General features: G+C 35.4%; 1 protein-coding gene across 1 annotated transcript in view; it reads left to right on the forward strand.

Moving 5' to 3' along the window:
- The window catches only part of LOC128659599 (glutamate-rich protein 5), a 113,066-nt gene extending 101,961 nt beyond the window's left edge, over positions 1 to 11,105 (forward strand). Inside the window, exons 3-4 of the mRNA XM_053713183.1 lie at positions 8,844 to 8,951; positions 10,726 to 11,105. Coding sequence (XP_053569158.1) covers positions 8,844 to 8,951; positions 10,726 to 10,748 — 131 coding nt within the window. The 3' untranslated portion in view covers positions 10,749 to 11,105. The remainder of the gene's footprint in view (positions 1 to 8,843; positions 8,952 to 10,725) is intronic.
- Positions 11,106 to 11,469: the final 364 nt, after the last annotated feature.

Below are 11,469 nucleotides of genomic sequence, written 5' to 3' on the forward strand. Positions count from 1 at the left end.
AATCAAAAACAAAAAGAAAAAAAGTTATAAAGAATAACTCAGTCCCAATTATGCAATTGTATTTTCATGTCTCGTAATAGTCGTTGCAGACAATGTAACTTGTATTCAAATCCAAATTGTTACTGTCCCAGTATCTCAAAGGAAAAAAGTAATTCTTATTGTATCCAAAGTGTTACTATCCCAGTATCCTGGCTAATTTACTTATTTGATTGAGTTAATGTCCCAATCTTCGTTCAAACAAGGTCTCAAAATTTCAGTGAAAACAACATCTATGTTCAGATATTAGAATATATTATCAACCAGCAGTATTTCATAGATGCAACCTCATGAAGTTGATTATGCTATGGCCATGCAAAATTGAACCTCCTTTGTTTTAAACAAACTCATATACCAGGATTTCTGCATCTAATAACATAATTTATGTAAGAACTTACCTGATAAATTCATTTCTTTCATATTAACAAGAGTCCATGAGCTAGTGACGTATGGGATATACATTCCTACCAGGAGGGGCAAAGTTTCCCAAACCTTAAAATGCCTATAAATACACCCCTCACCACACCCACAAATCAGTTTAACGAATAGCCAAGAAGTGGGGTGATAAGAAAAAGTGCGAAGCATATAAAATAAGGAATTGGAATAATTGTGCTTTATACAAAAAAATCATAACCACCACAAAAAAGGGTGGGCCTCATGGACTCTTGTTAATATGAAAGAAATGAATTTATCAGGTAAGTTCTTACATAAATTATGTTTTCTTTCATGTAATTAACAAGAGTCCATGAGCTAGTGACGTATGGGATAATGACTACCCAAGATGTGGATCTTTCCACACAAGAGTCACTAGAGAGGGAGGGATAAAATAAAGACAGCCAATTCCTGCTGAAAATAATCCACACCCAAAATAAAGTTTAACAAAAAACATAAGCAGAAGATTCAAACTGAAACCGCTGCCTGAAGAACTTTTCTACCAAAAACTGCTTCAGAAGAAGAAAATACATCAAAATGGTAGAATTTAGTAAAAGTATGCAAAGAAGACCAAGTTGCTGCTTTGCAGATCTGGTCAACCGAAGCTTCATTCCTAAACGCCCAGGAAGTAGATACTGACCTAGTAGAATGAGCTGTAATTCTTTGAGGCGGAGTTTTACCCGACTCAACATAGGCAAGATGAATTAAAGATTTCAACCAAGATGCCAAAGAAATGGCAGAAGCTTTCTGGCCTTTCCTAGAACCAGAAAAGATAACAAATAGACTAGAAGTCTTACGGAAAGATTTCGTAGCTTCAACATAATATTTCAAAGCTCTAACAACATCCAAAGAATGCAATGATTTCTCCTTAGAATTCTTAGGATTAGGACATAATGAAGGAACCACAATTTCTCTACTAATGTTGTTGGAATTCACAACTTTAGGTAAAAATTCAAAAGAAGTTCGCAACACCGCCTTATCCTGATGAAAAATCAGAAAAGGAGACTCACACGAAAGAGCAGATAATTCAGAAACTCTTCTAGCAGAAGAGATGGCCAAAAGGAACAAAACTTTCCAAGAAAGTAATTTAATGTCCAATGAATGCATAGGTTCAAACGGAGGAGCTTGAAGAGCTCCCAGAACCAAATTCAAACTCCAAGGAGGAGAAATTGACTTAATGACAGGTTTTATACGAACCAAAGCTTGTACAAAACAATGAATATCAGGAAGAATAGCAATCTTTCTGTGAAAAAGAACAGAAAGAGCAGAGATTTGTCCTTTCAAAGAACTTGCGGACAAACCCTTATCCAAACCATCCTGAAGAAATTGTAAAATTCTCGGTATTCTAAAAGAATGCCAAGAAAAATGATGAGAAAGACACCATGAAATATAAGTCTTCCAGACTCTATAATATATCTCTCGAGATACAGATTTACGAGCCTGTAACATAGTATTAATCACGGAGTCAGAGAAACCTCTATGAGTATATCGTCGATCTGAAAAGGGAGGTAAGAGATGAATCTCTACGACCGATAACAGAGAACCTTATGAAATAGACCCCGTAGAAGGAGATCACTGCATTCAATAGGCAATACTCTCCTCACATCCCTCTGACATTCACTGCACGCTGAGAGGAAAACCGGGCTCCAACTTGCTGCGGAGCGCATATCAACGTAGAATCTAGCACAAACTTACTTCACCACCTCCCTTGGAGGCAAAGTTTGTAAAACTGATTTGTGGGTGTGGTGAGGGGTGTATTTATAGGCATTTTAAGGTTTGGGAAACTTTGCCCCTCCTGGTAGGAATGTATATCCCATACGTCACTAGCTCATGGACTCTTGTTAATTACATGAAAGAAAATGCTTACACTTGTATATTATTCATCATGTAAAAGAAACTGTGACCAAGCGACTGAGACAGAGGTAGTGTTCCGTACTTAACATTCCCAACTTCACACAAACGGATCTTCACTCACAATGCACAGCATATCAATGGCTGACCAATTTCCACAGCCGTTATGTATCTTGTTGTAACATTCCAAACAGCAATAGGCATATATCAGTGTTACCTGGATTTTTTCTCTGTGATGCAGAGTGCAATCGTGTGACTTACCACTGCCGAATGTAGAGATAGATACCTTCAAGACCCTCCGGTCTCCTGTCTCAATCTACCAACAGTCCGTGTATCCAGTTTCAAAATTTCAAAGTGTAGCTTATCCAACACAGAACCTTGCAGGTGATGGCGTCATGTGATTCTGATGCGAGTTTCGGGACTCTGCCCTTTGTCAAGAAATATGCAGGTGTGTGCTTAGATGGTGCTCTTTTAACAGTCAACTACTCAGTTTTAATTGGATTAGCACACACACACCTCTCATACATGGGTAATTTCTCAAACCAATCTATCCCTACCCATAGCTTTAGAATACTAAGTGGGTGGATCTTAGCTTAAAAGTGGATCTCTAATTCTCCTTGGAAATGCCACCAATTAGTAAATATGAATTAAATCTTTAATACCTTAACTCTAAGCAAAAATATTCATTAGAAAAAAATAAAAATAAATAAAAAATATAGTGGCAATAAACTCCATACTTATAACCATATCAGGTAAATAAAATCAAAAAAGAAAAGAAAAAAATGAAAAGGAAGAGAAAACAGGAAAAAACAAAAGAAAAAGGGATATTTACATATTTCAGTATAATCCATCATTGCTAAAAAAGCAATTCTACAAGTGCAACATCAAAGGGCATGTTTCAACACGTAATGAAGGAAATTATGCAGTAGTGGTCGGGGATCCGACTGCTAGACAGAAGCTTAAAATCCAAAAGATAGTTGATGAAGCCTTATCCTCAGATACTATTACCAAGAAACAAGCTATATTTTAAATTAAAGAGAACCCCATTGTGCCCGTCTTTTATGTATTGCCAAAAATACATAAGAGGTTGGATGACCCTCCGGGACACCCCATTAATTAATTACTGTAGACCTTTGTTGGGGTACCTTGAGTCATACCTACAGGACACAACCGATTTTTTATGCAAAATTGCACCTCTGGTGATCCCTTTGAATAGTCTTTTGGTGACAATGGACATTACAAGTCTCTATACCTCTATCCCTCATCATCTAGGTATTGAGAGCGTGTTCCATTTTCTGGATAAAGATAGACTGTATTCTCCAAGTGAGAGACGACTCATTAAGGATTTGTATGAGAATTATTTTCTTTTTGAGGATACATTCTATGTCCAGAGGAAGGGAACGGCTATGGGCTCAAACGTATCACCTACCTATGCGAACCTTTTTGTTGGCAAATTTGAGGAGGATGTGGTGTTTAGGGATCAGGGGTATAGAGACTTTGTGCTAGGTTGGTATAGATATATCGACAGTATTTTTTTCGTTTGGACAGGGGGTCAGGACGAATTATTACAATTCGTCTCTCGCCTCAATTTTTCGAATGATCATTTGAAATTTACTGTGGAATCTAGTACAGAGAATGTGAGTTTTCTAGACACAAGAGTTCTAGTGGAAGGAGAGATTTTGAGGTGTGACTTAGAGAGAGTTTGAGGTATGAACCTGCAATTTAAACAAAATTTTTGTTTAAATTGCAGGTTCAATCACTTATTTTTATATACATTATTATATACTTTTTTGGAACTCTCTCAATCTAAGATTCAGTATTAGCATTATTGTTGCTGGATCCACACATCCATTTACTAGCACTTTTACAACTGAATTTTTGAGGATTTATAAAGGAATATTTTAAAGGGATTTATCCCAAGTCATTCACTCCACTAATTTTTGTACTTCATTGCACGGATTGGTCTACTTTGAAGTGTGAAGTCTGAAGTTTGGAATTACACATTTGATGAATTTTTGATTTTTGTTTTTTCTGTCATCACTTATTCACGACACGCTGAAATTGGATTTATTTTTTGGACACTTTTATTTATTTATTTATTTTTTGGACACTTTTATCTGGACACTTTGCAATTGTTTACATATATTTTTATATTTATTGTGTTTAGGACACTATTTTTTCAACATATATTTTTTATACATATATTTTAGTTTGGCTCTTTGCCACTCCTATCATTTTACATATTATTGTATAATTTACTGTTCCAGCACCATATGACTATCCTCTATTTGGATTAGTCCCCCATATATGCATTTTATACACTCTCTGCTCTAACGACGTTACAACATTGTTTTTATCATATAGTATAGATTTAGTGTTTATATAATTCTCATGGATCCATGTAGGTTTTAATGTTTTAACCTATGTTATTGTATTTCTGATCTATATTATGTATTTATGTGATATATTAAACTATATTTTTAGTTATAATTTTAAGCTTACAGTGGTCCCAGCCTATTCAGGATAATCAAGTTGGCAGCATATTCAATGATGCCCCACTCTTTTCGTACAGGAGAAATAAAAAGTTAAGAGATTAATTGATTAGATCAGATTTGGGCTCAACAAGGAAACCTATTGAAATGATGAAAAAAGGTTGCTTTGCCTGTATGAATTGTGCATTATGTAATTCTATGCAACAAGGTGATTCTATCACACATCCTCACTCGGGAAAGAGGATCCCGATTAGAGGTAGATTTTTATGTAATTCTAAATATGTTATTTACGTGGTGAAATGTCCTTGTGGTTTGGCGTATGTAGGTGAGACCACCCAGTTAGTGAAAGATAGGATACGCCAACATAAGGCAGCCATTGGTAAAGATGATGAGGATGCCCCGGTGGCACATCATTTCACTAGGGCTTCACATAATAAAAGTCAACTTAGATTTCAGATAGTGGATGGTGTACCCCCACTTCGCCGGGGTGGGTATAGACAAAAATGATTATTCAGGAAAGAGGCACAATGTATCAGGAGACTGGACACATTATCACCCAGGGGTCTCAATAGGGAGATCTCCTGGGGCAGCTTTGTTTATCTGTACATAATACCATATGACTTTAAAATGAGATTATGGGTTGAGGTGGGTGGTTTTACTTTTCATTTAATCAATCTCATTGGTATACATATGCATGTATTATTAATATATTAAAGGACGTGTTGAAACATGCCCTTTGACGTTGCACTTGTAGAATTGCTTTTTAGCAATGATGGATTATACTGAAATATGTAAATATCCCCTTTTTTTCTCCTGTTTTCTCTTCCTTTTCATTTTTTTCTTTTCTTTTTTGATTTTATTTACCTGATATGGTTATAAGTATGGAGTTTATTTCCACTCTATTTTTGATTTTTTTTTTTTTTTTTAATGAATATTTTTGCTTAGAGTTACGGTATTAAAGATTTAATTCATATTTACTAATTGGTGGCATTTCCGCGGAGAATTTGAGATCCGCTTTTGAGCTAATATCCACCCACTTAGTATTCTAAAGCTATGGGTAGGGATAGATTGGTTTGAGAAATTACGCATGTATGAGAGGTGTGTGTGTGTGCTAATCCAATTAAAACTGAGTAGTTGACTGTTAAAAGAGCACCATCTAAGCACACACCTGCATATTCCTTGACAAAGGGCAGAGTCCTGAAACTCGTGGCGGAATCACATGACGCCATCACCTGGATGGTTCTGTGTCGGATAAGCTACACTTTGAAATTTTGAAACTGGATACACGGACTGTTGGTAGTCAGTAGATTAAGACAGGAGACCGGAGGGTCTTGAAGGTATCTATCCCCACATTTGGCAGTGGTAAGTCTCACGATTGCACTCTGCATCACAGAGAAAAAATCCAGGTAACACTGATATATGCCTATTGCTGTTTGGAATGTTACGGCGAGATACGTAACGGCTGTGGAAATTGGTCAGCCATTGATATGCTGTGCATTGTGAGTGAAGATCCGTTTGTGTGAAGTTGGGAATGTTAAGTACGGAACACTACCTCTGTCTCAGTCGTTTGGTCACAGTTTCTTTGATATGAAGAATAATATACAAGTGTAAGCATTATTAGATGCAGAAATCCTGGTATATGAGTTTGTTTTAAACAAAGGAGGTTCAATTTTGCATGGCCATAGCATAATCAACTTCATGAAGTTGCATCTATGAAATACTGCTGGTCGATAATATATTCTAATATCTGAACAAAGATGTTGTTTTCCCTGAAATTTTGAGACCTTGTTTGAACGAAGATTGGGACATTAATTCCCCAGATACTGGGATAGTAACACTTTGGATACAATAAGAATTACTTTTTTCCTTTGAGATAATGGGACAGTAACAATTTGGATTTGAATACAAGTTACATTGTCTGCAATGACTATTACGAGACAGTATTATTGCACATGAAAATACCATTACATAATTGGGACTGAGTTATTCTATATAACTTTTTTTCTTTTTGATTATTTGCAGGTGGTGCAGGTTGTCATTTTTTCCCCCTTGGGGGCAATTTATACTTATATATATATTATTAATTTGTTTTCTTTTTAGTGTGGATGGATTGAATGTGTTATCTGGCCCACACTAGATTGAATTTGTCATTTAGCTCACTCTATAGAGCTGATTTACATGGTGGATGGGGTTTGTGTGAAGAAGAATAGACATCATTTTTCTGCCTTTCTTAGTTTTTTTCTAAACTTTGATCATTGGATTATAAATGATAATATGCTGTTTAATAAACTTAAAATTATCTAAGACTCAGATGCTGGGATCTTTTATTTAATATATTATTATAGAGAGAGGAAGACTAAACTCTATCCCGGGCACGAGCATATTTTTCTAAATTAATTTTTTGTGTCTCTTAGTAGTGCTTTTATATATATATATATATATATATATATATATATATATATATATATATATATATATATATATATATATATATATATATATATCATTATTTTAAATAACTATTTTTACTTTATATTAACAAATAAAAAATATGTAATCTTTTACATACCTGTAATATTTATTTTGTTTTATTCAATCATACTTGTTTATTAGTATATACTGCAGCTCCTTTGTCTCTCTTCTGCAATACCTGGGAGCGGTTTTGCTGCTCCTCTCTGACAGCAAATAGAATTCTTTAATTATATGTTGTTGCCTAACTGTGCTAAACAGCTAAAACATAATTATATGTTTACCACCTTACTTATCTGTCTTAACAAAACAAGAAATGTAATATGTGTGTCACGTTCTGGCCCTCTAATATCAGTTTACACATAGCTAATACTAATGTACCTCTATTGTTCAAGTCTCGGGTTGCCAGGTGTCCAGTATTCAACCGGACAGTCCAGTATTTTAACAGGCTGTCCAGTAAAATCTTCAAAAAATACTAATCACTTAAATGTCCACCATTTTTTAAGTCCCCTATCAGCTAAATGTAAGAGGCCTTCTAGGCCTCTATACATTACAAATATAGCTCAAAAAGAAGTTACATAGTGCATTTTCTATTATATATGTTACAGGCAACCATGGGAGTGTTAAATCATAGCTGGGTGTGTGCTCCTGGCAATCAAGGGGGTCAAACCACTACTGCATATCTGTGTTACTGGCAACCAAGGGGATAAAATGACTGCTAAGTTGTGAATAATATGTGGTGGGATAAAGGATGGTGCCTAAGGTTGAGCTTTTTTGGGGATATTGTGTGACCCCAACTACCATGCATGGCCCGTCACCTATAGGTGGTCCGCTATTTTTATGAAGCACAGCTGGAAACCCTACTCAGGTCTAATATTAGTGCTGTCAATACTTTATTACTTGACTGCAGGGTTAATACCTTTTTTTTTTTTTGCATTTTGTATTAATGAAGTATAGAGCTTTTTGATTTATTTCACAAATTATTATAATTAAAGAATCAATAGCTCAAATGTAAGTTTTCATTCTCCTGGGTAGCCTTGTGATTTACATTTTACAGTTGCCTTCCTGTGTTTTCAGATTCATCAGATGTAAGTAAGCAAATCAATAATAATAATACTAACGATAGATGAGGTAATCTGTTTATTAAGGCTATGGTTCTCTCTAGAACTAACCCCATGGATTCCAGAGAGTACAGCCCTGTCTGACAATCAACTGGTTATCCAGATATTGCACTTTTACCACGCTCCCTAGAGAGGGCAAAAAGCAAATTCTGTAACCTAGGTTTTTAAAATGCTGCAAAACAAAGAGCTGGTTTATGCAATTTGCAACATGTTGAAATCCTAGTATTTAGATTTTCCTTTTTGGCAGTTTTTTTTGTTTGTTTTTTAACAGAAAAGCAAGGCGTTAAATGCCCCTTTAAATATAAATGATCATATTAAATTAAAATGCTTAGCGTTTCCCCTTTTGTTTAAAGGGATATTGTCACACAGCACATCACCTGCTTTGCAGTGCTGTGTCTTGACCTAACTTGGCTAATTATATCCCCATGGTGACTGTGTCCAGGTGAGACAGAAGACGCTCTGGAAGCTGAGATGCAAGAAGAGATAGCAAGCGAGCAGCCTGAAACAATGGAGGAAGAAACCGGACACTCTATGGAAGCAGCAGAGATCAGTATGTTGATAGGAGGGTGAATGGCCACTTCATTATCAGTCACATGACACAAACGTTGTAGGGTTTACATAAAGCTGATCTTTCATTAGCTATCTAATGTTACTGAGCTCAGGTTTAACTGGAATACAACAATATACAAACACCAACATGGACAGTATGTTCAACATATTATTGTTTAACTGGGTTCTTTGTAAAGCTGTCAACATTTATAATTACCATATTAGTAAATAATCCCTTTATTCTGTACGGATTATACAATCTCTTCAATTCCCAGATGAAACACAAATCGTTTTATTAATTCCACAGTGCCCCTACACATACACAAACAAATAGTATTTTGTATATTCTAAGGGGTAGATTTATCAAATGTCGGACGGACATGATCCGCTGTATCTTACTGTTTTGTATTGTGCTAAATAAGCCAAAAGCTGTTTTCTATTAAAGAACATTAAAGTGATGTTTTGTTTTATCTAAAAAAAAACCCAGTACTTTACAATATATATATTTTTTTTAATTATTGGAAAAGAAATGTGTTTACAGATTTCAACTTTTGGGATGTGTCAATTTCCTCAGAGCTGTCAAGAGTTTTCCTCATCAGCCAGTGAGCAACCTGTCCCTAGGGAGGTTTTGTGTGCAAACATGCATTTTCTGCTAGTTCTAAAATTGATATTATAAGCCTTAAAGGGACAGTCTACTCCAGAATTTTTATTGTTTAAAAAGATAGATAATCCCTTTATTACCCATTCCCCCATTTTGCATAACCAACACGGTTATATTGATATACTTTTTACCTCTGTGATTACCTTGTATCTAATCCTCTGCAGTCTGCCCCCTTATTTCAGTTCTTTTGACAGACTTTCATTTTAGCCAATCAGTGCCGTCTCATAAGAAACTGCACGGGTGTTAGCACAGTGTTATATATATGGCACACATGAACTAATGTCCTCTAGCTGTGAAAAACTGTCAAATGCATTCAGTTAAGAGGCGGCCTTCAAGGTCTTAGGTCTTAGAGATTAACATATGAGCCTACCTAGGTTTAGCTTTAAACTAAGAATAACAAGCAAACAAAGCAAATTTGATAATAAAAGTAAATTGGAAAGTTGTTTAAAATTACATGTCCTATCTGAATCATGAAAATTTAATTTTGACTTCACTGTCCCTTTAACTGGATGTTTTTGGGCTTATAGATGTTCTTGTGTTTATGCTTGTAGGGTATGTCACTGTCCTCCAGTGGAGCTATGTTGTTTTTTTTTTTGAAAACTGTCCCTATGAATGAGTTGTGCACAAACTTGCATTTAATATTAGTTCCAAAATCAGTTGAAACGGATTTAACTTAAATGTAAATTTTTCGTGCAAAGCGGTAAAACACCTACTCTACTCAGGTGTTCCCTGCTTTGGCGCTGCTGAGATGGACATGGCTGAAAATAGGCAGCTACATACATATGCCACTCCTGAAGTGGTAATTAAACACAGTTACAGAGGGACAGTCAAGCAATAAAAATCTTCAAACCAATTAGAGCATTGTATTATTGCACAATTATGTCCTTTTAAAAGAACAGTATACCAGGCACATGAGTAGTATCATTTTAAGGGTTGTAGGTATCCCTCATGTGTGTAACGTTTTTCAGTATTCTTAATAAAGTATTTTTTCTTTACTTTGTTTCACCGACGGAGTGCAAGTTATTTTGTGTTCCATAGGTAGCATTGTGATAAAATATGTTACATGTATAGTGTGTTGTACAGTATGAATAACATTGTTATTATTGTTTCACAGACACAACCGATATTGAAGAGTAAGATCTATTGACCACAGATACACCCATCATATTATGTGAACTGTTTTATGCCCATGGCATATGTGAATAGATCATCTGTGCAGCCGTGAGATGATATGTCATGTTTCACTGGATTCCTGTATAATATTGCCTCAAAGTCATATTGCCAAGATGTCAGTGATTAGATCACAGCCTGTGGACTCTGCTTCCTGGTGCCTTACCTACATTTTTGAAAACCATTTACAGTAGTGGATATTGAAGACCTTTGAGAAACAGCTGCTTCTTTGACTGATGTGATCAGATGCTACAACAAACAGTAGCTTATATAATTTTGCAGTATCATAGGAAGCCTTTTTAAAGAGACATTTAAGTCAAATCTTTATATATGTATAATATATATCAGCACTGTGTTGCAAAATAACTTCAAACTAAATAAATGTTTTAAATCATTTAAACTGTCTCTTTGCTAGCAAAATGTGCATCGTTTTGTAGTCCATAACCCTTAAAAACCCTTAGTAAGTTTACCTAGTCTCCTCTGATGGGGCAAATGAGAGCCCACATCTATATGAGCTCCTGCACTGCTCTAGAACAGGAATTCACAAATCAAATGAGTGTTACATTCTTTACTCCATTCCTAGAAATATCAGGCTCTTAATTTTAAAATTTAACAAGCCCTGTGTCAGCTAAAATTAGGTTCCAGCTGGTGGAGTGGAAAAAGCACACTCTGCAGAGGCAAAATCATT

The sequence above is a fragment of the Bombina bombina genome, chromosome 5 (assembly GCF_027579735.1).
Source record: "Bombina bombina isolate aBomBom1 chromosome 5, aBomBom1.pri, whole genome shotgun sequence".
NCBI classification, from domain to species: domain Eukaryota; kingdom Metazoa; phylum Chordata; class Amphibia; order Anura; family Bombinatoridae; genus Bombina; species Bombina bombina.